At 36.6% G+C, this 26,178-nt stretch overlaps 1 protein-coding gene across 1 annotated transcript in view; it reads right to left on the minus strand.

Moving 5' to 3' along the window:
* Nucleotides 1-557: 557 nt before the first annotated feature.
* The window catches only part of DENND2C (DENN domain containing 2C), a 38,161-nt gene continuing 12,540 nt past the window's right edge, over nt 558-26,178 (minus strand). The window contains exons 2-19 of the mRNA XM_063450403.1: nt 16,731-17,902; nt 14,437-14,585; nt 13,682-13,794; nt 11,224-11,400; nt 10,450-10,546; nt 10,160-10,204; nt 8,843-9,030; nt 8,190-8,299; nt 8,029-8,098; nt 6,638-6,715; nt 5,922-6,062; nt 5,476-5,624; nt 5,125-5,302; nt 4,756-4,797; nt 3,771-3,876; nt 3,405-3,644; nt 2,122-2,208; nt 558-1,774 (exon numbers count right to left, since the gene is read on the minus strand). Coding sequence (XP_063306473.1) covers nt 1,743-1,774; nt 2,122-2,208; nt 3,405-3,644; nt 3,771-3,876; nt 4,756-4,797; nt 5,125-5,302; nt 5,476-5,624; nt 5,922-6,062; nt 6,638-6,715; nt 8,029-8,098; nt 8,190-8,299; nt 8,843-9,030; nt 10,160-10,204; nt 10,450-10,546; nt 11,224-11,400; nt 13,682-13,794; nt 14,437-14,585; nt 16,731-17,527 — 2,799 coding nt within the window. The 5' untranslated portion in view covers nt 17,528-17,902 and the 3' untranslated portion in view covers nt 558-1,742. The remainder of the gene's footprint in view (nt 1,775-2,121; nt 2,209-3,404; nt 3,645-3,770; nt 3,877-4,755; nt 4,798-5,124; nt 5,303-5,475; nt 5,625-5,921; nt 6,063-6,637; nt 6,716-8,028; nt 8,099-8,189; nt 8,300-8,842; nt 9,031-10,159; nt 10,205-10,449; nt 10,547-11,223; nt 11,401-13,681; nt 13,795-14,436; nt 14,586-16,730; nt 17,903-26,178) is intronic.

The following is a 26,178-nucleotide window of genomic DNA, read 5'->3' on the forward strand; positions in this document are numbered from 1 at the left end:
CAAAAAACCAGCACCGTAGAAATCAGATGTTACATCTCAGAAGTATTTGCAACTTTCTGTACACTAAAAATCACTGTTACACAAAAACAGTAGGCCACACTACCTTTTGCTTAGTTGTTTTTTTTTTTTTGTTTTTTTTTTTGCAGCAGCAAGTTTAAGTAATGGCACTAGATTGTGTAAAACTTACAAAACAATATTTACATATTTTAAAGTGCTTTTCTTGCATTTCTATATTAAAAAAATAATGGAAATTAAATGGTCTATATGCTGTACAGTTATGTAACAGAGAAAAGCACACATTGATAAATATGTATTACCGATGCTACTAACTATATTGCATTTGTCAAACAAATGAAAAATTGGATCCAGTTGTGTAAACTGGATCATACACTTCCACTTTAAGCCTTTGCCGCCTCCTAGAAAAAGGAGCGCAAACATATTTTAACTACATGATATAGGAAGGAGTATTACTTGTCAATATATATTCCTAATAGGATTAGAATACAAAGAACATGCAGGTAGACTTCCTGCTTTGTCACGTGTAAAAGATGAATTAGTTGTGTGAATTATTGTAGGCAATTGTGCTCTTATGTCAATTTGAGACTTGCAAACCAAATTACACCATGATAGTGTGTCAATTTGATTGTATTTATAGCATTTGATAATTCTGATACTGTTATACTGATGAGCAATATCTGCAATTTTATATGTTTAACTCTAAGCTCTAAACATGGCATGTTTCCATAAAATTCCCAGAATGCCATGCAATACCTGCTAATGAACAGAAACCAAAGCAGCCAAGATTGCATGTCCCCTTCACTGGAGCTCTTCAATATGATTCGGACACTACTGGAGCTCTTCCACATGGTGCTGGCTCATGGCTGCAAATCAATCAACTAAATGCATAATTAATTTTACCAGTAAATTTGATTATTTAAACCACAAACATAAAACATGGTCTATGTTGGACTATGTCAAGGTCAATATGTGGCACAACAGGTCATAAGGCTAACCCATACAGTATCTAGGAGACATTAATGGACAACGAGATCCATGAATGTTCAAATTATTGGAAAAAACAAAACAAACTAGCAGCTAAACAGTATTCACGCCCTCACATAATCTGAGGTTTCAGAATCATGGAAGAGACACAGTTGCTGACACTTACACAGAAGTAATAAATTATCTTGGTTCATATAGATTTCACAGTGCGTCTATATAACACAATGGTAGGATTTAGAATTTACAATGTAACAATGTTAACCAGGAGTAAATTTCGAAAGAAACTGTCTATTTCCAGTTACAAACTCCGGTTTGAGCTTGCTGATCCAGATAAAAGTCCTGGTCATAAAAAAATGTATAATTGTTTATACTTTATTTCTTCTCCCATTCCATTTAAGACGGGCAACGTTTCATGCCATAACTCTTAGGAAAGCCCATATCAAAATGTGAACTCCGTTGTCCATGTATGACTGCTCCTCCAGTTCATCACTTCTTAACAGCTAGCACATTACAACGCCAGTTTGCTTCTTTCTCAACTTTCCTGGCCATTTAACTTCTCAGAGTACTCGAAAATTTCTAAGAAAGCCAGAGGGTTTTCCTTATTTCCTTTCCAATTCTCTTTCGTATGAAGTTATAACTTTGGCTAGGATCTGTCCATCCAGAAGATTAGTGAGAATCCTGCAGATAGTAGAACTCTCGCTATGGATTTGTTTAAAGGTTGTGCAGTTTCTTTCAACCATTCACTTCTTCTGAAGAAACTTCATTTTGTTACCTGTAATTAAATTAAATTATATTTACATTCATTCTTCTTTACATTAAGACTTTGTTGAAAGGTTATGAATGAAATATCATTTTAAATATACATTTGATCCATAATAGACCTGTTTCCTGGCAGGGGTGATTGCCAAACTTGCCACTCAGGATGCTTGTGGATTGTGAACTACATTTGCAATAGTGAGGTTAATGGAAAGTTATTTTAAACATTTACACAGAATAATATTGAATTCAGAAAGGTTCTACACTAGTGAAGTCCTGGCAATTAAAAATAAGAGATTTCAAAATTCTCTTAAAAAATTTTTTTTTTTTTAAAAAAAGTTATTCATCATGAAATAAACTTACTCAAGCCACGTAAAAATTTATTGACACTGCTGGGCTCGGTTTCTGGGAGGGTTTTCAAGTATTCACTGGCTCGCACCTCAAAAACACCTGTTAAATAAATTTTAAAAAAATTAAGAGTTTTTAGACAAAAGATATTAAAATATTTGTAAAAGAAAGTTTATTTTGCAGGAAATACATTTGTTTTCAATACTTTATACATTTCTAAGCAAGAACTGAGAAGGTTCATTCAAGGGGAATCTATGACTAAGGTTATAAAATATGCTCCCAAAACTGAATGACAGGCCAAAATGTCACGATATTCTCTATTTAGCATAGCTGTGATTTCCTCAAAGTTTTCAAGTGTTAATTGAGATTTAATCTACGGAGCTCATTCAGTCGAGAAGGCCATTAAATGTGCCTCAGTGAACAATACCATAATAGACCACAAGCATGTAAAGTTGGTGTGCCTGTCGGTGCAGAGAGTTTTGTGGAATTTCAATTTTGGATTGACCTTATTGGTGGGACCAGTCCATAGTAGGACTAGTTTGTAAGCTTTTATCTATTGTTCTAGTTAAACATATCACTTAGTGATGTCCCGAACAGTTCGCCGGGAACTGTTCTAGGCGAACATAGCTTGTTCGTGGCGAACGCGGCGGGCGAACATATGCAATGGTCGGTCCGCCCCTATTCGTCATCATTGAGTAAACTTTGACCCTGTACCTCACAGTCAGCAGACACATTTCAGCCAATCAGCAGCAGACCCTCCCTCCCATATCCTCCCACCTCCATGATGAATAGGGGGCGGACCGAACATTGCATATGTTCGCCCGCCGCATTCGCCACGAAAAAGCTATGTTCGCCGTCGAACAGTTCCCGGCGAACTGTTCGGGACATCACTACATATCACACATATTGTTTGGCACACACGCATATCTATCTCTATCTCAATAAATCGTTAGGCAATTTAGATATTCAACTAAATGTTATGATATTACTATATAAACACAGTTTGTATCTGTACATATGATCTCCTTACATTGCATGACATGTTTAGTTGTGAATAAGTTTCAAGCAATCAAGGAACAGGATTATACAGATCATTGTTACTACTTTTTCCTGTCAGACTTTATATTTTTTTTAAATTTCTTTTCAAATGCATACCATGTCAAAATTGTTGACTTAATTAAGGTCAGCAAGTTGGAATACACAAATTGAAGACATGTATGTTTAGTCCTACTTACTTTGACTACATGCAAAACTAAAATGTGCTCATTGTCCTGTGCAATCCAAACATTTTTGTTTACCTTTGACCCCACTCTTCCGGAGCTCCCGATCTTGGCTGAATCCTGCAAACATCTGTGTCTCCATGAAGATATCAAGGAATTGACGTACGCTACGGGAAGTGTGGGACTTGCGGAAGGGGTCTCTCTGGAAAACCCGTTGACCCTTTTCGTTCACATACATGTGTAAGGAGTAATGTCCCACAATCTCCACAAAGAACCACACAAAGGCTTCTGACACCAGAGAGTTCAGAGTTACATCTTCTATGGAAACAAAAGAGTGGAAAACATTAAACATTATGACCTGCGGCTGTACACATCACTCTAGTCACAAGTACAAACTTATTGCAAGCCAACAATGAACAATACTGCATTGGATTTTCAGCTCACCTTCTGTGAAATGCTGTTCATGATATATGATGTCATTTCTCTGCTCTAAGATCTGGACTAATGCAGCCTGGAGCTTGTGAGGTAATATTTCATCTTCATCTGATTGCTGTAGGTGGGACAGAGATATTGGTCTTTTAGCAAGTTTTCAGGAGATACATACGCTTACATATTTATTTACATGTAAACAGACACACAAACACACACCTATCTTCAACTATGCAAATGATACCATGATAAAAAATATACACGTATAGTGATGATGACCGACCGGTCTATCACCTAAAAGCAGGTGCCAAGATGATAATTTTAGGTTGGGATGGTCATGCCTGGGAGAAAACCAGAAAACGTGCTGCATGCAAGGGTGGAGAAAACTGGAATGACGACAAACTAATAATGTTAACACCCTAACTCTGGCAAACAGCCCTGGGGATCTGATAGAGATGTCTTGTGTCTTGTTTTCTTCTTCTTTTTTTTTTAATAAGTAGCATTTAAAAGACCATGAATATAATTACAGGGCAGGAATCATTATGCTGCGCACAACGGCAGAAAAACTAACCTATTTCTTGGTAATGACCAGACTAAATGATACACCTATAAAGGCAAACACACCCATGTTATTGAATATACCCTGGGAACAAAAAAGAGAGCATGCAGTCCACTGCAACACAGGGTTTAATTACTTATTTAAGTTTGTAGATTTGATCATATGTTCATGGATCAAGATGTCCTAAAGACACTAGAATGTATTCCAAAAGCTGCCTTCAATTCTAAACTGCAGTATTAGATCTAATCAAAATCTTGTAAGATATTTTTATACCAGATCCACGGTCACATGTTTTCATAATCATATACTTAGCATAACAGAGCTACATCAACACACCACAACCGACATGAAGAATGAAGCAGACGCAAACTATACAGAAGTACCTCTGGAACTTTAAATATACTTTAAGTACTTTTAAAAGAATGATTTTAAATTGCTTACCTGCTGAAGAAACTTGTTTGCACAGAGATCAACTATTAAAACCTACGGAATAAAGACAGCATTAGGGATATGTATGTAAAGTTTAATATAATCTGTTCATTGAAAGAAAACTTAATTACCAGCACTTTGTTGCCAAAACTAGTTCAACAACAAAACTGCCTATTCTTAAACCCATCTATTTGCTAGATATGTAACTGGTTTCTAGTAATCATGTATGTGGACAGCTTACCAAACTACATTTGGGTTGAATTTTCTAAAGCAGATTGGTAACCTTTGTTCTGTAACCACTAGAAACATGCTTTGTAGTAGTACGTTTTACGCACTCTTAACCATATGATCCTAAAGAAATATCAGGACTAGAGCACTCACCTCCTCAATGGGTAGGTCGCTCAGTAGAGGTAATGAACAAGACAGTATGCCAATGAGAAAAGGAGTGGGCGAACAGACAATGTCAATCATAGAAGCTGGTAGAACTGGAATATACGTGTGCTGCCAGGTAAACGGGTAGAGCAAGGCAACTACGGCATGAGCACACTTGGACAACGTACTAAAAAAAAAACAGACAGACAAAAAAGGACAAGATTAGAATGATGGTGATTGACCATTGATTCATTAAATCTACACAATAAAGGTGTGTGTTTACTTTTTATGTTTTACATTGCTATTTAACATGTACCTAGTGAGGTTCTATTTTATATATTGTAAAATACTATTGCACACCTGAGATTGTCGGCTACAAAGATAACTCTTCTTTCAAGTAGTAGTGAGGCAAACACCTTGAGGAGATGAGGTACACTGAGGCAGTTAAAGAGGCAGTCAAAATCAACATGTTCCAACCGGGAGTCCATAGGTCTGCATAGCTCTATGACCTATAAAGTAGACACATAAATGTTAAAAAGTGCTATACTCGTGATCTACTACAGTGTATAATTTAGTAAATTCAAAATGAATGCTTAAATATTGGCTTAAAAGAGAATGTTTGGCTTTTTCCCCATTTTGCCTTGAAAAAGAAATGACTTCATCTCTATTTTCCACATCAAGGACTCATCTTATTTTTTTTAGATAAGCTTTTTAAATTATTTTAGAGATTGTTGGATCAACATTAAAAATTATGTAATTTAAGGCCTAAATTCTTATTTTTCCCACTCTTATTAAAACTTCATTACCTCATTTCCTGAACCCGGCAGGAAGTTTTTCACAGTTATTGTACGTCCAGGTGCAGGGAAAGGAGCCTCCATGACACTACGCATAAACGGAGGGACAAGAGCTGGTGACATTTCCCTTCTTTTCTCTACTTCATCCAGTATCTACAATAAACACATGTAAAATATTACCCTTATTAGTCTTGCGAACAGTTTCACACTAGACAAAAATGTACAAGCTCCAAAAAAAAAATTACAAATTGATTTTGATAAAGTGACATTGCCCTTACCTTTTTAAATATTTTTACTTTTGTTTATGATACATAACAGTGTAAAACTGTACCTGTAACCTTAGATAACTTTTAAATAACAGAATTAAAAATAAATAAATAAAAAAGGACCGTCTCTCTGTATTTGCTTTCTAATAATACAATTTTCTTTTTCAACTGTTAAGTATTTTTAATGATAGCATGATGTAGTAACATTTTATTGATTTATTGCATCTTAAGGTACTGTATTGTTTAACCCCTTAAGGACACATGACGTGTGACCTGTCATGATTCCCTTTTATTCATGAAGTTTGGTCCTTAAGGGGTTAAAAAATATATTTAAAAAAAAAATAATGAAACAAACAAAACATTTGAAAAGTGTTTGTGTTGCATAGATTCTTCCATGAGAAATATTGAAACCGGAAGTCTGCTGATTGATACATTTTTGCCATTACCTGTGTGAAAGCTTACCTTTGAAAATAGATTAAAGCAGCCTAATCGACTGACCATGCAGTACACTTCAGGCAGTCGCTTTCCTTTTCCCTGTGGCTAAAATAGAAAAAAGACAAAAGGAAAACAGACTATCATGATACAGGAGTATTTATCTAGAAAACGGCAGTTCAATGTTCAAAATCCTAACTGGTCAAACTTTCTACTCAAGCACTTATGATATATATTCAATTTTAAATAAATAATGTAATAATGGTCGATAAGCTTTCCAAAGTACTTAAAATCATTTGAAGTTTATCCAAAAATATATCATATAAAAAGGGAAACTGTTCCTATACTCCCTAGCCAGTACTAACATGTGCTGTGGTTGCTATGGGTGGATAGCTCTCCCTGTCCCTCAATTTCTCTGCATTTAGTACCAGCAGAGGAATCGAGAGAGAGATGGGAGAAAAAAGTATTTTTAAATAGTTTTTATTCTCCAAATCTACCAGCACAATGTATAGATGAAATGTCAAGATCTTTTTAAAGAGCTAATGTTGATTTATTTATATATATGTTCCCGATCTTTAAAAATATCAAAGGAAAGTGCACTCACAGGATTCAATAGATGAATCTTCAAACTTTTATTGTGCAATTTAATACACTAAAGTAGTGTCAACGTTTCAGTTCATTAGTGGACTTTTTTTCAAGACTTTTTTTAAGCATGCGTGGGATAGGCATAAGGCTATCCTAACTATAAGATAAGGCCAGGGACTAATGAAAGTATTTAGAAAACTGGGCAGACTAGATGGGCGAATGGTTCTTATCTGCCGTCACATTCTATGTTTCTATGTTTCTATGTTTAAGACCAGTGGACTGAAACGTTGACACTATTTTGGTGTATTAAATTGCACAATAAAAGTCTGAAGATTCATCTATTGAGTCCTGTGAGTGCACTTTACTCGGATTATGTATTTGGGCTGAAGGAAGCACCCAGGCAATCACAAGACCGTGAATGTGAGTGCTGGACATTATATATTTTAAATATATTAAATCGTTTGAAAAGCTTATTAAACAATATTAAAGAACAGTCAAAATGTTCAAGTTCACCTCTTTTTCTAGCTTTCTTTTGGAAGATTTATAAAAGCTAAATATAACCAATAGAAAAATCTTCAACATTTTCAAATGTGATCAAATTAAAATATTACATTCTACACAGAAATTCACATTTGTTTTATTAAGATAATTAATGGTATTGAACCCCAAGATTCTATATGTCCTACTTCTACATGGACATTTTTCTTGATATTCGCACAATACATACAAAGACACATATGTAATTTTTAAACATGGCCTAAATAATCATATTTAACGTCTTGTATATATCTATTAGAATTTCATTTTCTTTCTGTAAAGCCTTAAGATATATTTACCAGAAGCTTTTTACAGTAGCCAAACCATCTGCTTCCATCTTCCCCAGTGAGAACAAAAGAAAAGGTTTCACTAAAATAAAAACAAAGCAATACATAAACTTCTTGACCCACATTTGAAGAGATTTCTTTTTACATGTAAGTTCCATTTATTCAGCACTTACCTTTTAGAATCAGCAGTGGGAGCCCAGTCTTTGGAGTCTGGGAAACAAAACTTTGGTATGACTTTAAGCCTTTCTTCTGTGTCTTTCGACTGCTTAAGGGGCTGATCATTCTGAAAAATATATATATTTAGAGAAATTAGAAATATTTTATAAAAAACACACAAAAATAATGCAAAGTGTGTAGGGGAAATTCATGGTTGTTTTTATCAATGGGTATTTTATATGCTTGTAAATCATGTAACAAAATAAACATATGTAACATTTCTTTAAATAAAAATATTTAGGCAATTTTCAGTGATAAATCTTCAGTAAAATAGTTGAACAGAAAACACGAATAAGCATCCTCAACCTGGGGTACCGTTAGTTATCCATTAAAATTATATACATTGACTAAAGACAACTGGAGGGGGTTCGTCAGAAGAGAGAACATTTTTGCCTTTGACAAAGTGCCACCGGACACAAAACATGTCACTAGCTGTAGCTACCCATCAACAATTTGTAGAAGGGTCTACTCATTTTGCAGAAGGGATATCAAGTGAGATGCCACTCAGAGAAGTTTCCCTAAAGTCTGACATTATTATATATGTCCAAATAGATCTATCAAATGTAATTGAAGCAAGATTGGTAGATATATTAAAAACAATTGAACTTACCTTATTGGGATACTGTTGAGTAACATATGGAATATAGCTATCTCCAGAAGGTTTTTTCTGTAAGGAAACTACCACGAAGAGCTCAAAAAGTTGCTGCTCCTGAAACTCAATGAGGTCCCTCTCCAGTGTCTGATAATGAGGGTTCCTCTTTAATGAGCTTTGCGCATGAGCCAAACGCTTGTGGTGTCCTGTGGATAGAAATAAATGAAATTTGTTACAGCAGACTGACCGCATAACTTAATTCCACCAATTGTAATTCTAAACATTTTCAGTAGAATATTATTCTACTTCATAAAGCCTGTGTTGAGTTATTTTCTTTTAGTAAACAATTAATATAACTACATAGTCACAACAAGAGGTTTTTTTATGTGTGTTCTTTTTTTCTTTTATCCACTGTCCTGTCAAGGCATCGTACTGGCTTAAAGTAAATGTTTTTCTCTCATCAACATACTTTGATCTGGTGAGGTAAAACCTTAGGGTGCTTAAATAAACTCTACTGTACGGTTCTTCTGGTCAATTCATTATTGAGACACATTGTTGTTATGGGTGTCACAAAAAAAAAAAAACAGACCTGCCCAAGCTTCAGGTAAGCACATGCTCCTATTCTATATCTACAATAACGCATCAAGTCCTCCCAGAAGAACCAGGTTTTCCGGACCTCTTAACTCAATCCCTAGATTAATGTTTGAACTTTTATATGAGAAAAAGTAAAAACGATTTAACTGCTGGCAGGTTCACAATTCAATTATTGAAGTTTGGCCCCACACTAAACAAAATTAATGCTTGTTGCTGGGTGGAGTCCACAAAAAGGATCTTCTAAATCACTTAACAGAAATGTCTAGATAAATTAATATTACAACACCCAGTGTCTTTTCAATGCCCGGAAGTTTATATTCAACCAACATGTACTGTTGGACCCAGCAAAGTTTAAGCCTTCTAAAGTTCTTAGGCAAGTTCTCAAGACTGTACCTCAAGACAAAGACCTCATGTAAGGTTAAAGATTTTGCTAGGATTTCTAATTAATATTGGAAAAATAAAACCATTATGGCATCCATAAGTTTGACATTTAAAAGATATTGTTGCAAGATGGCTTGAAAGAGCAGTCCTTCCAAAACACTGCTCGCAAAAAATGCCTTTTGGCTAGTGATCACCATCTTGGGCCAGCACAGTTAGTTCTGTGGCCTGCCTATTTCACAGATAGTTGCTTGGTCAGTATAAAACCAAGATGACATAAAAACTACAAAAAGGTCCTTGACATCAATGACAAATATTAGGTCTGATTAGCACAGGAGGACAGTGCGTTACTTCTTGGCTTACTTTTTTGTCGATCATCTGTTTCACTTTCTGTTTCACTGGCATCCCCTAAAATAAATGGAATAAAATAAAATAAATATATATATTATAGATTTATCTACATAGATATACACACGTATGTAGGAAATAGAAATATATTTTCTTATTGAATCAAGCCTTAAATTAAGGAGGATCTGCAAGACTTATGTCAAAAATTTTTAAACAACTATCAATCATCTAGGAGAATTCATGAAATTTTTCCACCACATAAAATAAATGTAGAAATGGATATGATTAAATACACATTCATTTACCTTTGGATGACGCAGTGTCATGGCCTGCATAGGTCTGAACCTTAACCCTTTTTTTCCCTCGTTTAGCATCAAATATGTCTTGTATTTTCATCACCAGCTAAAAGTCAAAGAAGTGAGATCTCAAAAAAGTTGTACATATTTAACAAGGAACAGCAAATATATATATATATTTAGAGCATTTACAAAAATATGAAAAAGATATATATTATTCATATAGACAGATATAGATATATTAGATCTAGTTATACAATTATGCCATAAGAAAAAAAAAAATGTTAAAATAAATCACCAGCAGAGGTCGTAAAGAGCTAGGAATGATTTGAAACAATGTTCCTTCTTAACATGTTCGTTAGGAAGGAAGGGCTTCTAGCTTCCTTGTTTGGTATAATCACATCCTGTGTATGGGGATCTTTGTAATTTATTTCATCTGTATGAACACGAATAATGGGAAGGATATTTCATGCATTTAACACAGGGCAATATGAAAAAGTATCATTAATGGCTGGGGCAAAGGGCACCCGGCATGACCCAAGTAAGTTGTCACATTGTACCAATACGGTTTGACTGCTTACCGTGTGGTCGCCCCAGAGCCTTTTGGCAACATAATCACTACAGCAGAACCATGAAAACACTTAATTTGCCATCTTTTAATGGTGGCAGAAACAAAACATTAAACCAGTTTTAGGTGGTGTGACGATCTCATACATGTGCAAGTTAATTTATTTTAATAATAAATCTAAAACTATAACACTGCATGGATATTCACAATCATACCCTTGGAAATTTTTTTCTCTTTTTGGCAGTTTCTCCTCCGCCTCCTCCTTTGAACATCTTCCACTCCATTAGGGTAACAGGCAGAGTGGAGTCTTTTGGGGCCTTCTTGTGAAGATACAATTTGGTGCTTTTGAGTTCCAGAGTTTGCCGTTTTAAAAAGTTTGGTTTAGATGGCAACTAAAAAGCAAAGCAAAATAAATACATTAAAGAAAATCCTTTGCTGACATACATGTATACTATTAATTGAATAGAGTGCATTATGATTGTGTAAAGCAAATAACACTAATGGGGATAAACGCTGCGTCAAGGTGTAAGGTATATAATATTTTGGTTTGCATGTGAGCATCACAAAACAATGAGAAAAACACCAGTAAATAATTTACTTTCACCCAATATTACATCATTTTATTCCCATGATTATTTAAGAACAAAAGCCAATACCTTCAATAATAAGATACATGTTTACACTACAACAAGAAAACTGAAGATATTTACACAGCCACATATTCAGGGACCACACGATCAACTCACATGGTTATTCATTAAATGGAAATTTATAGAGAATTCAAAGCAAATTGAACGCTATAGTAGCTGAATTAGAATCACAGCTGTCAAGGAGCTATTCTGACTTTAACCCCTTAAGGACCCATGACATGTATGACATGTCATAATTCCCTTTTATTTCAGAAGTTTGGTCCTTAAGGGGTTAAAGAGATACTCTAGGCACCAGAACAACTTTAACTTACTGAAGCAGTTTTAGTGTATATTTTCAAAAAGAGATCTTGAAATCTTAAAAAAAAAAAAAGTTGCCTTCAAAACTTAACCTATATTGGGTTTAACAATTACATTCATTAAAGCACAAAAAATAAATATATATATTTTTAAATAGGATGTACACATTTTAGACGGATTACTGCTTAGTACAGTAGTTTGGTTATGTTCGAATCTGCCTTAAATACTTACCTATACCACCAAGCTAGTTTAGTTTATTTTGTGCAGCTGAGATGGGTCTTTTTCAGAAATAGTGGTCTTTACTTTATGGTATTCTCAATGTGGATTCTATAGTTAACGCAGGCTTAGATTGCAATCTCTTATTTTACCAATCTACTTAATGGTGGTTTACTGCAAGGTTTAGGGTCAGGCTGGAATAAAGCAATCTCCACAAAGAGATTATACTCTTTCTATTAAGTTAAAGGCCACTATTTGCCTGCTTTGTTCATTACAACTATTTATATAGAATATTCTTAGAGGTCATCACAAGATGTTCAGATCTTACTTTTTGTAATTATTTTGCAAATAACATTTTTTTCCTCTCTAGAGAGCCAATTTGTTGATTTACTTTCAAACTCTGCAGCTATGTCTACAAAGTGACAGTGTGGAGGTTTTCAATAACCTCAATTCACATATTGAAAGGATCACTATAGGGTCAGGAGCACAAACATGTATTCCTGACTATCGTGAAGACTCACCATTTAGGTGGCTTGCAACTCCTCCCCTCCCCCCATTAGCCCCCTCAGAATGGGTTAAATCTCACCTTATTTTCAGCTCTCCATGGGTCTGCCGGCGCTAGCCCCGCTCCCGAGGTGACGGCAAGGGGGTGGGACCAAACACGGTTTTGGTGCATTGAATCATCTCTATGAGGAAAATTCTTCGTCTCCATGCAGAGCGTGGGGATGCTGAACGGCAGGGCTGCTTACTGTACAGCCCTGAGCCAGGAAGCCCCTCCAGTGGTCATCTAAGGAGTGGCCACTTGGAGGTGTCCCTAGGGGCAATGTAAACATTGCCTTTTCTCTGCAAAGGCAGTGTTGACATGAAAATGCCTGAAGGGAGCTATTATACTCACCAGAACAACTACATTAAGCTGTAGTTGTTCTGGTGACTATAGTGTCCCTTTAATTGAGCAAATGTGTCTGCTTTGCACATCACTAACATTTAATTTCCTGTTCTGTATGACTAAAAGTTTGTAGACCGTTGCTCCATATGCTACACTAGAGTTGGCTTGACAGCAACTTCAAATCTCCATGTATAATTTTTATGTCACTGTTCACAAATTACATTTATTTTGTGTATATCCCTTTTTTGTGCTTTGAGTAATGTTTTCATTCATTATACCATTAGAATGTTTTTATTTGTTGTACTAAAAAAAGGTTTTAAGGCAACTTTTTGAAGTTTTGATCTCTCTTTGGGACTCGACTTCTTTTGTAAATATTTGCCATTTTGGGTTAGGTCCTTTTTGTTTCTGACAGTTCTCACTTTAGTGAATATCCTGGTCAATGTTTACCTCCTGCAGTCCTCTGGATCAAACAAATGGTATACAGAAAGCCCTGCGTATGGGCTTTGCTGCAACCTAAGAAAAAGTTTCAAACACATGTAGTGCCCTTACATAAGAAATACCATATACACAGTTATTATTAATACATTATAGACTATAGTTGTGTATAATGTGGTCAATTCTGACCTTAGGAGGTTTGATGGTACATCTTGGAGGTGGTAATTTCCATGTAGACGGTACCCTCCATAAAGGCATGGGCGAGATTTTAATATCTTCATATGGGTGCTCTTTGACTGGATCTGTAAAGAATTAAACATGGATAAATACAGGTTTCCCAAATATGAGGAAATACAAAACCCTTAGTAGAACCTGGCACTACAGTTATTTTGGACTGAAAGTTCCATGTTGCTCAGCTCATCATTGTAGCTAAAGCTAGTCATCCTACTGTACACCAAGATTCCCGAATTTAGTAATTTGGATGCTGACAAAACCTGGACCATTTGTGTGCTTTCAGGACTGGGTCGTGAACCACAGTCATGTATACACACACAAATGCATATATATATACCCATACATACACAAATAAAATCAAGCTGAATTTCATGAAAACATCGGTCCATATATGGACTTGAACATTGTAATAGCTGGTCAGCAGAATTTGGAGGCTTTTGTTGTACGTTTAGAGAGGCAGAAAATATGCAGTGGAAAAACGTTATGCAGATATATATAAAAAAAAAGAAAGAAACTGGTTAAGCATATAGTATGATGTAGAATAAACTTCTAGTTTCTGCACTTTAAATGAGTTCAGGTTTGTGCAAGACCTCAAAAAAATAATAAAAATAAAATAAAAAAAAAACAATGTTAAAGGGAGCTTTGAAAAGCTGCAATAATGTTGATGGGAGAGGACTGCAATGGACTATGCATCTTGGAGAAAGACTTACACATAACATCCTCATAGATATTTTCTTCAGACACAGACTGATAAACTGTAGATCTTGAGTGTTCACCAGGGTCTTCTGAAATCTGTGGATGGTTTGCATTTTGTAGAAAACGCCTGAAAGTCTGAACGTCTTCAAATTCAAATGATTTCCTAGAAACAAAATTAGAACTGATGACTTTTCATTCTTCAAACTATGTTGTGTCCCGTACTACAGCTTAAGCAGAATAAGAAACGTTCCAATAGATATTATTCAACTGCAATTATTTATATAGCGCAGACATATTCCACAGTGCTGTTCAATAGATTAAACAAGACAAACAATTCTAACAAAATACGGGAACAATAGGGGGAAAAGGCCCAGCTCAAAAGAGCTTACATACCTTACTCCAACCATAGAATAATTAACTACGGTAAGCCAGAATTTTCAAACAGAGTGGCAATTTAATAGCTAATGAACTGTCCAAATCAGTGACCGTGGGCAAATGCCAGCTGTTTGGCGTTTTTTTTAACCTAATATTTATTACCATTCCTTTAGAAAGAAAAGAAAAAAACGTTTTTTTTCACCAATATGAAAACTAGATTTTATGAATTTGCTCAAAACTGCGGAGTTTAATTAAAAATAAATAAAATAAAAATAGGCTGGGGGTTAATTTTGCTAAATATTACTTTATGTTAATCGCAAGTCACAGATTATAAAATAATGTCCTAGGTGTCAACAATATTTTGTTTGTTTGTAAATCATTGTAATTCTTTTCTGGGAGGCTAAAAATGAAATACACAGCTATCCGATGGATATTCATGACTCAAAGATGCAACTTATTACTATATTATAATACTGGCTACATACAATTGATATATGTGCATCTATAACTAGTCCAGTACAAACTGCCCCAGTGTGAGATGCTTGGTTAGTGGTGAGTTATTTAATACTAACACACCAAGACTTGAGGTGGTAATATTTTGTCTTGGGTGTTTGGGGTCATGTGGCGTGCACATTTTGTATCAGAACTATTTAAGAATGCAGCAAAGGGAACTGTCTCTCTTTGTTTTGATGCAGAAGAGAACACGCCTCCTGTTTTTACTTAATCTTACTAAAGCCTCACGCTAAATAAATTAGACTTACAAATGGATACAAAGAGGATTATTGGGCAAGCGGATTATTGAGCAACCATTGTGGAAAAAGTATTTATGTAGACAATATAGATTAAAATAAATAAATAAATAAATACATAAACTTTTCATGAATAGAGCACATACTCTGGCTGCACAGAGAACCAGGAATAAATACAGTAGGCCAGAGAATGTCCTGTAATGTACGGCCTGTGATTAATAGTTTTAGAGTACAAAATGAGTAAAACGCAGGGTAACTTATTCCCTTTGTCCTTCTGAAGCTTGCCAATTGCAGTTCATTGTAGATGTTTAAAACTGAGGATTTAAAGGGACTCTCCAGTGCCTGGAAAACAATCCCTCCCACCTCCCATCCCCAGTTGCTGAAGGTGTGAAAACCCCTTCAGTGACTTACCAGAGGCAGCGACATGTCCCACGTCACTGCTTCTTCCTCCGCTCACGCTCCTCCCCTTCATCACGTCAGCCGGCGGGGGAGACCTAATGCGCATGAGCGGCAATGCCGCGCAGGCGCATTAGACCTCTCCATAGGAAACCATTGAAAATGCTTTTCAATGCTTTCCTATGGGGATTTGTGCGACGCTGGAGGTCCTCACACAGCGTGAGGACGTCCAGCGACACTATAGCACCTATAACCTGTGTTATAGACCAGGAAGTGCCCTCTAGTGGCTGTCTAGTAGATCTAGTAGACAGCCACTAGAGGAGGAGTCCTGCAAGGTCATGAAAACTGCAATAATTACAGTTGCAGGGTTAAGGGTAGTGGGAGTTGGTACCCAGACCACTCCAATAGGCAGAAGTGGTCTGGGTGCCTGGAGTGTCCCTTTAAGTAGCAGATTTTAAAGCAAAGAGATGTGGTGATATATTTGAGTGTTCCAAACTCTCAGTAATACTAATGAGAAGTGGTAAAGTCCCAGGGATGCTATAGAAATCAGCTTCAGTGGACTTCTTGACTTTAGGACACTCACAACCAAATCCCTACAACATTGCAATCATACATAAATACATTTGAATATGAAATTGGATTAAAACTATAATTTATGTTGCAGTCATTCAATAGCTATATTTAATATTTTGTAAGTACGGTCAGAAATCCACATTATAAACTTCTATTTGTACATGGAGGAACGCACATATAATTGTCCAGCTTTAAATACATATTGTTACACTGACCTCTTTGACCTTGGTCTCAGTTTCCGGTTCCCAGTCTTTTTTGGCGTAGGTGGAGGAGCAGAAGGATCTGAAGACTCTGTGTCACTCTCGTCCACTGACTGTCTCCTTCTGTGATGGTTGCTCTTACGCTCTTCATGGCGATAATCTGTGGAATAACGAAATGTCCTTCGGGGTTTGGGAATAGGGTTTATTGATGGAGCATTGTTTATAGGCCCTGATTCGTAATAAATATTTTCCATACTCTTCATGGCAGACATTTGATTAGTTAAACCTCTCAAATCAAGTTCCTTGTCCGTTGAAATGCTTCTCCCTCTCTTTCTTTTAAATTCCATTACCATGGCTGTCAAGTCTTCTTCTGAAATGCAGTTACTTTTTTTGAACATACCCGCAGAGGTGTAAAAATTCCCTGGGGGAAGGTCCATGTCCGGGTCTAAAAACCGTTGTTCATAAATAGAAGACGGGCTTTCTGGGTCTTCTGCGACCAACCTGTTATTTTCGCCATCATAAACTTTGCAACGGTTTCCTTCCCTGAAATCCAGTCCCAAGTTTTTATTGTGGTTCAAACCACATTTCCTATTGTCCAAACCATCCACGGTTGACTTTGTAAGTGCACTGTGAATAGTAGAAGATTTTTGTGGCTTTTCATCCAAAAGATCTCCGCATGACCCAGAGATAGTCCGTACTTCCCATTGTGAGATCTTCTGTTTGATGTTTCTGCAGTGGCTCCTGGAGAGGGTTTGTAAAGCAGATCGGGACAAGCCACATTCTGGGCTTCCCATTGTATGCATGACAGGCATATCCACTATGAGAGGTTCATGTTACAACATTAAGAAACACGTTTTAGATCCACCAAAGATTTCTGATCTGCAAAATGTGGGATTGGTGAAATAATAGGAATGTTGTGGTATTTAGTAGAAATCCAACAAGGTATTTCAGCAGTTATGTTCCTCTCTACAGTGATTGCACAGTTAACACATGGCTACAATTAAGATGTTATTCCAATAATTGAGCAGAAACAGACTTTAAATGGTCTTCGGTGAAGATTTCAACCTGTTCTTTCAGTGGATCCAAGATGTGCAGTTTTGCTCTTCTAACCAAGTAACAAGCCTTCCAGCTGCTCTTTGTGCTTTTCAGAGTGTAAAATTCTAGCGTGGAAACTAGCTTTTGGTTTTCTGGAAAACAAATGCATCTTGTTATAGTCTGTCGTATAGATAAGAGTTTCAGCATGAGCAACAATAACTACAGTGTTCTGACGATGCAACCGAAAATACGTCACATTTAACATATTGTGAAGGGCACACGTCTAAAAAAAGAGACCACAAAGAAACAAAAATGAATGTCAGGCCAATGAATAGACTTTTTTTTCTTTTTTACTACTGTAAAAGTCTGCCTGCTTCCACTTATTGTACTTAAAACGAATGACGAATGCAATGAGTAGATGTTTTTAGCAGGGGTTAAATTTGAAGTCCTATGCTACTAGCAAAAACAAGCTCACAATCTAGAAGGATAGAGCCATAAGTGACTGCATAGCATTTTGTAATATTGTGAAAAAAAATAAAATATATATATATATATATATATAAAATCAAATTCTTTCCTGGAATTCCATTCAAATTGCTTGGAAACAAAACCAAAATTGTCTCATAAAAAGGCACTCCCATAATATGAGGGATAGTGACACACAGTAAAAATGTTTTTAAACTAAATGGATTTTTACGCGAGAGGAAGCAAAAATAGATTTAAATAAGAAACGTGTATTTACTTGTTGCATTACACATTTTGTATTATTTTTTAATCCAATACATTCTCTGTGAATTCCAGCTTTGTAAAAACAAGTCTCTTTACGGAGCATATTCACTTGAAGTAAGGTGATACATACACACATTATATATATATATATAGATATAATCATAAAAAAATAAATGACAGCATGTATATATCTATATCCAACTACTACATCAAGTTAGAGATTATAGGGAGATTATAGAAACCCTTCTAGCACCATAACAACTTAATTCTTATAAAGTTGTTATGGTGCTCGTAATGTTCTTTTACCTCATCGGGGCAGGAGATGAATAAACAATTCCTTATCAACTTCTGCAGGGAAGTATAGACCCATTGCACATAACTCTGCAGTAATTTCCTAAATGGCTACTGACACATCTAGAACAAGTTCAGATCTATAGCTCCTGTACCAATGACTGCTCAAAGGGATAATATATGTGAAGTAATTAAGTCAAAGTGACAATTATTAGACACAAGTCTCTGTATAAAGAGAAAGGGAGAAGCCTAATCTCATTCAATTATGACATTAGAGTTTAGCTAAATTCACAACACCCTAGCACTGTGTGCTTCATCTTTTTTCAAAGAGTGGGTATACAAATTTACTATGTTACCCAATTGTCTTGAAAGTTTATGCGGCTAGAGGTCATAAAAGAGTTTGATAACCCAGGAAAGCGGTCGATTATGGTGGTCTACAATACCAAAACATTGCCTACATGACAGATTTCAGCACTCAAGACATTGGGAAATATTTATAAAAAAGTGTTGCCGATAAACTTACAGCTAAGTTTCTGTGAATTTTTGATGCAAATTATTAAATCTGATCAGTTTTGTTTTGTAATCGAACGCTTGTTTTGGTGTGCCCCAGTCATAATTTTTTAATATACACCATTTTTTCTGCAACGCAAAGGATTTATGAATTTTCTGAAAAATAAGTACATTTTTAACCCCTTAAGGACCAAACTTCTGGAATAAAATGGAATCATGACGTGTCAGACATGTCATGTGTCCTTAAGGGGTTAAAAAGTGTTTTTTGTTTTTGTTTTTACCGCTACATTAAATTTGCCGGTCTTCTACAACGTAAATTTCTGTGCAAACTGATAAACAACTCACTTGTTAAGATTACTTTTAGAAAACTGTAATAAATATGTAATATTATTCTAGGTCAAAACATACATTAAAATTTTTTTCCTTTTAAATTAGACATTTAAAAACCCACACACCTATTTATTTAATGTCCCTTAAATCATGAATATGAGTTCATACAGCCATATGTACTCCAATAAAAAGGAGGGAGGGAAGAGTAATGTTTGCTATTGTTTTAATGAAAGTGCTTCCTGATACGTCAACTCATTAATAAAAGTCTACAATTTCTGTGAATGGCCGTAGGACAGGGCTCTGTCCCTTGTATAACAAAGGCAAACATCTTAAATTATAAGAAATTAAACCACTCCCAAATCTGATCTCAGCCATAACAAGTGTTCACAAGGGTGCACTTATTTATCTTTAAAGGGGCCATCCATTGAAGTGGTCTGGGTGCAGTGTCCCACTCCCTTAGCCCTGTCTGTGCAGTGTCTGTCTCCCTTAGCGCTGCAATGGAAAACATTGTTTACATTAAAAAGTTAAGGCTGATTCTAGTGGCTGGTTACCAGACAGCCACTAGAGGCGCTTCCTGCAGTTTCTTTGCATGAGGATGTCCAACGTGTTGCAATCCACCATAGGAAAGTGTCGAGTCAATGCTTTCCTATGGAGAAAGCACAATGCGCGCTGCATACACATCAGGTTTCCCTGCATTGCCGATGACGGAGGAGGGGGGAGCCCGACCGAGCACCAAAATTGGCGGGGGCGGTAGACAATCATTTAGTGCATAGGGACTGCAACGTTGGGAACAGACGTTTGTATTCCAAACGCTATAATGATCCTTTAATATCAAAATCATTGAAGAAATGTCCAAGAGGCTGGTAACCTATAGTGCGGTGTTGCTGCAACTCGAAAAAGATACTCTGCTATGAGCGAGCTGGCAGACCCACAAACTGACCCTAGTGACCGTTAACTATTACCTCATTGTATTTTCCCCATTTGTTATGGAAAATACAGTCCCATATCCGTGAGGATGCACAGTAAAAGGAATGATTAGTTTCCTGTTGTGAGACGAGAACTGCAGGAATTGCTTTGAAACTATTTGCATCAGCGAGTAATAAATCTGCCACAAGAAAAAACATGTTCTAAAGCTCAAATTTAAAGCCAGAGAAATAATGCACAGGTGTGTCCACAGCTGTATACAGGCTATGTGAATCACCAGAGGGACAAAGAGCTATGGAAATTGCTTACTTAGAAATGATAACTTATTATAATAGCAAGATAAACCATTAAATAGAGATCTTCCATGAAAAAGTAAAGCTCATGTTCTCCATTATGAAACTGATATATTCATAAAGTAATAGAATACATTCTCTAAATCCAGTAAAAGCGAGAGGAGGTCGAGGGGATAGAACTATTTAAAAATAAATGGTTAGTGTTTACAACAAAAAGCTTACAGGGACTGACTTTACTCACCAGAACTACATTAAAGGATCACTGTGGGGTCAAGAACAAAAACATGTATTCCTGACCCTATAGTGTTAACACCACCATCTAGCCCCCGTGGGCCCCTAATGCCTCCATAAATATAGCAAAAGCTTACTGTATTCAAGCCTGAAGCTGTAGATCTGCATGCAGTTTGCCTCAGAATAACAAGCAGTCTGCTGACATCATCAGAAGTGGTGGCCTGATCCAATCACAATGCTTCCCCATAGGATTGGCTGAGACTGACAAAGAGGCAGATCAGGGGTAGAGCCAGCATGATTCAAACACAACCCTGGCCAATCAGCATCTCCTCAATGAATCTCTATGAGGAAAGATCAGTGTCTGCATGCAGCGGGAGGAGACACTGAATGTTTGGATGTATTTTAGGCAGCCATGACCCAGGAAGGATCTCTAACAGCCTGAGGAGTGGCCAGTGAAGTTATCACTAGGCTGTAATGTAAACACTGCATTTTCTCTGAAAAGACAGTGTTTACAGCAAAAAGCCTGAAGGTAATGATTCTACTCACCAGAACAAATTCAATAAGCTGTAGTTGTTCTGGTGACTAAAGTGTCCCTTTAAGCTGTAGTTGTTCTGGTGACTATAGTGTCCCTTTAAAGATACTAGAGGCCCCCCATTTTCTTATAGCCAGATCATAGTCATAAAATATTGTGCTTTTATCTCTCTCTAATAAGGCATAACTACACGTTTATTAAGTAGTATTAAGTAGACAGTATTGCTTAAATGCTCACAGACTGATACTCTCCATCCTTACCACATGCTCTTTACCAACAATTTCCTCTAAATTACCATCGCATTGAGCAATTCTGATTTAAAAATAATTAAATAAAAATCAACATTTGCTAAAAGCCCTGCTTGAATAGAGGAGCCTCAAATAAAAACAGTCACTTTAAAGTCAGACAACTAGGCTTGTGATGGGAGATGTTATGTTGACCATGTCCTTGCACCAGCCTTTGATCAGAGACTACTAAATGTATCTTCATGTTTGTAAATATCAATTCCCAAAATGATGGCCTTTACATACATAAAAAAATAAAAAAAACTTACAAACAAAAAATAAAGTGAATAGGAGCTTGGTTCCCAGTTGACCCCCCTGTTGATTGCATTGAATTTTACCTTCCTCACCCACCAGCATTGCCAATCCCACTCAATGACTTCAACTGGAACAAGCTTATAGATCAGAACTGACCCTTATGGAAACAGCTGATGTTTTGAAATATGGCACTGATGAAGAGAATGTTTCGATGTGCAATTGTGTGTTAAATGGTCCCTCAAACAAACATGTTTTGCTACATAATTACAAAACATTTACTGTTTCAATGAGTTTCAAGCGGAGGGATGAAATTCCAAAAAAAAACAAAACAAAAAAAAAACGCACTGCTTTCATTTAGAGCAGAAAATGTCTATGTAGTAATGTATGCAAGCGGAACGGTCACCATCTGGGGACTTTGCATAAGTTGCAAAGACACTCGACAGTGCCATCTCCACTGGGGGTCCGGTGGTGGGCAGTTTAATCTGAACCGGTCCCTCGTGGGCATCGCCATCCTCTTTTGGCCAATTTTATTCTGCTCCTGTTGCTTCAGCGCCAGGAGTCAACTGTCACACCCCCTGTAAAATGAGTATTTCGTAAATATAAAACCCAAGATGAATTACAACCCAGTCAAAAGATATTGTGAGACAAGTAGGGACTTTTGTTAGGGTACAGCTGTGATGCGCATTTGTGAGAGTATAGTATAGTGGTTAGGATATCTTTTGACTGGGTTGGAATTGATCTTGGATTTTATATTTACAAAATTCTCATTTTACAGGGGGGGAGTGACAGTGCCGCTTTAACCACATCATGGTCTAACAGGATCTTAAGCTTTGTCTTTAAGTTATTAAAATATGTTCACTTCTCAAAAGGAATACTTAAAATGAACACTCCAAGCACCGCAGACACTACAGAGTGCTGTAGTGGTTATGTTGCCAGGAGTGCCCTTGCGCCCCACATTGTAAGTAGTCATGATCTGACATCTTACCTGGGGTCTGCTGGGTGTAGCTCCTGCTTCCACTACTTCTGACATAGAGCAAGCAGCTCCTGCATAGAATCTTGTGTTAGCAGACCCAAGGTAAGAAATCAAATTTATTTTAAAAATCACTTTGACTACTCAGAATGCGGAGTACCCGGGCATTCCTGACACCATAACCACTAAAGAGTGATGTAGTGGTTATGGTACTTCAAGTGTTCCTTTAGGGAACTAAAAAAAATATAGAAATACTCAAGTCACAGACAGAAACCTATTATATCACTGATATTTAGCACGCTAAGACCTTATTTAGGATTTTTTTTATACAAATTGATTCTCCTGGGTTAGATAGACTCCAGTCTCATCACTTATTCAAACATTTTATTTTTTTTTTAACCATTCATCCAAACAGCAATGCCAAAATTTAGCAAATCAACTCCTCTGCACCACTGATCTCAGAGAAGAATGGGTGGTAGTGGAAGGGGATAAAAGAAAAAAGAAAGGGAAAAAAAATCAATCATTCCCCATTTGTAACAGAGAAAAAGTGTAGTGCACAAGTAGTATGTAGGTGGGTGGTTAAAATAAAGAAATGGTTCATTAGGATAAAAGAGTCTGTTGGCAGCTAGGAACATAAATAGCCAACATAATGACCTCAATCCGTCTGTGATCTTTAGCAAATCCCTTGATCTTCTGGCTTGAATTTACTGAAGTATAATTGGATATTGACAGTAGTCACACAACTTCCCATCAATGCAATGACAAATGTTACTATAATACTTAAAGGGCAACTGCAGGCAGGCAATAAAATACAGTGTGTGTACCCCAAACACAAGAGGTTATTCCAGATAAATATACCTTCAAAGCTTTATAAACAAGATTGACAGGTCAACAGTAGACTTACATAGTGGACTTTATTATTATTATTATCGCCATTTATATAGCGCCAACAGATTCCGTAGCACGCTCATTAAAAAGTACACTATAGGCACCCAGACCACTACACCTCTATGAAGTGATCTTTGTGCCATGTCCCTCTCGTTTTATCCCTGCAATGTTGTTGTTCTTCAGTAACTAGTGTCAAACTACCTTTTTACCCTTTGCAAGGGGTGAGGGAGGGAAAGGGAGGGTAAGGGAGGTGGGTGGTGGGAGGGTTGGCAGTCACCATGACAATGCTAGGAACACACCTTTTTATTCCCAACGCTATAGTATTCCTTAAATGATAAAAATACATACATGTGGCTACTCACACAAGTTAATTTCCTATTTGGAAAGTTTGAAGGAATTTCATTGCAGCCTTTGAAGTACTCTCTGCACGCTATGGTGTCTGATGGCTGACTGGCAGGTTTCCACCCTCTGTGGAGGTTTGATTGCTGGTTCCCCACTCTATTGTTAAACCCTTGCAATGCTTGAGAGTCATGCACACTCCCAGGAACAGAAAAGGTTACGGTGGGGAAAACAGTGATTGAAAGCTCCTTCCACCTGAAGTCAGTGGATTGTCAATACAATGTTAAACAAAGATCTGCACACCAGTCAAGACATAAGACTTGCTTTTCCCACAGAAATCTCAAATTTGCAGTGATGTTACTACTGCAAAGGATTCTGGGTGATCATATGCAAATTAGTTCAACAATCAATCACATTTTTGCCTCATATTTCAATTTTAAACATGGATTCCTTGGAGTTTGTGTTTACCGTATACAACAGCTTTGAAACAACTCAGAAAGAGATGCAAAGCCAGTCCATGAGTTGTTTACTGGCTTTGCATCTCTTCCAGAGTTATGTTTCAAAGCTGTTGTATACAGCAAACACAAATTCCAACTCTGTAATGTATATTGCTTTACTGGGATTAGATATAAAAAAATAAAAAAAACAACAACTGATCTAACCTGAAAGATTTCATTGATCACATACACCCATTATGCCCTCCAGGTCACCATTTCCCCATCAAAACCCAAACAAAAACACAGCCACATGGAATCAGGCAGACAATAGATATGACACCCCTGAGGGGGCTAGTAAGTTGAACAGGGAATTTCCTGGCAGTCAGACTGATCTAGAAGTCATTTCTCCCTTTGTTGGTAGGACAAACCACACAGTATATGCAATAAAGTCATTAGCTCCTCTCTCTACATCAGACCATCAGGTAATTGTAAATCCCTTTACAATCCAATGAAGGGAAAACAAACCTATCTCCTTGAGGGGATGATTTTCCATAATGATTACAGTCCAAATGATGTGGAAAACGCATTACGAATTCATGTACTCATCACTCATCACTAGTATTGTTCCCCTGCAACTAATAATGCCACAGGAGCAAAATGGTTTCTGTTCGATAGTTTACAAAAAAAGAAATAAAAGCACAGATGAAAATGTAAACGTATACTTGAGTCCATAGTTTTCATTGTTGTAATGCAATCAACATTATTGGAAGGTAATGGGAAAAGGTGATAAAACTCATAAAGAGTCGGTCTCTGGTCTCCTAAAAAGGCACATACGTCAGGAAATGCTTCTTGTGCACAGATTATGCATAATGCTCACATTCATATAAACATAGAGAGGCAACAATGAATGTGACTATATATAATCAATTAGATATATATACAAAAAAAAAAAAAACTATGCAAAATTTCTAGCCTGGAGAGTCTGTGGCGTTTTCACCACCCCTTGCCATTGGTGTTTGGAGAAATGCAATAATGCGATCCCTGTCTTGTAAGAAACTGAAATCTGTGAATGACATCTCACTGGGTCGTCTAGTTTCAAGTAGAATAACTATCCATGTAATTGCTTTTAAGGAATGGGAGAGGGAGAGCCAGGCTAGTGGAATTAACACTAGCAATCCAGGCAACCTGACAAGTCATTCACTAGAAGGTAAAGGATGTCAATTCTCCCATGTTTTCTGGTATACATATCACTTACATAGACTGAAGAGCAGCACATGAAACATGCAGTCGTGCTGTATGCAGGATGGAAATCAAGTCGTTAATCTTTAAATAATTTTAGAGCATCTGAATTCTGCATACTACATGGCAATACTTTGTGTATCCAGGGATGTGTATCAATGGGAAACATGGCAGAT

Source organism: Pelobates fuscus, chromosome 1 (genome assembly GCF_036172605.1).
Source record: "Pelobates fuscus isolate aPelFus1 chromosome 1, aPelFus1.pri, whole genome shotgun sequence".
Taxonomy (NCBI): domain Eukaryota; kingdom Metazoa; phylum Chordata; class Amphibia; order Anura; family Pelobatidae; genus Pelobates; species Pelobates fuscus.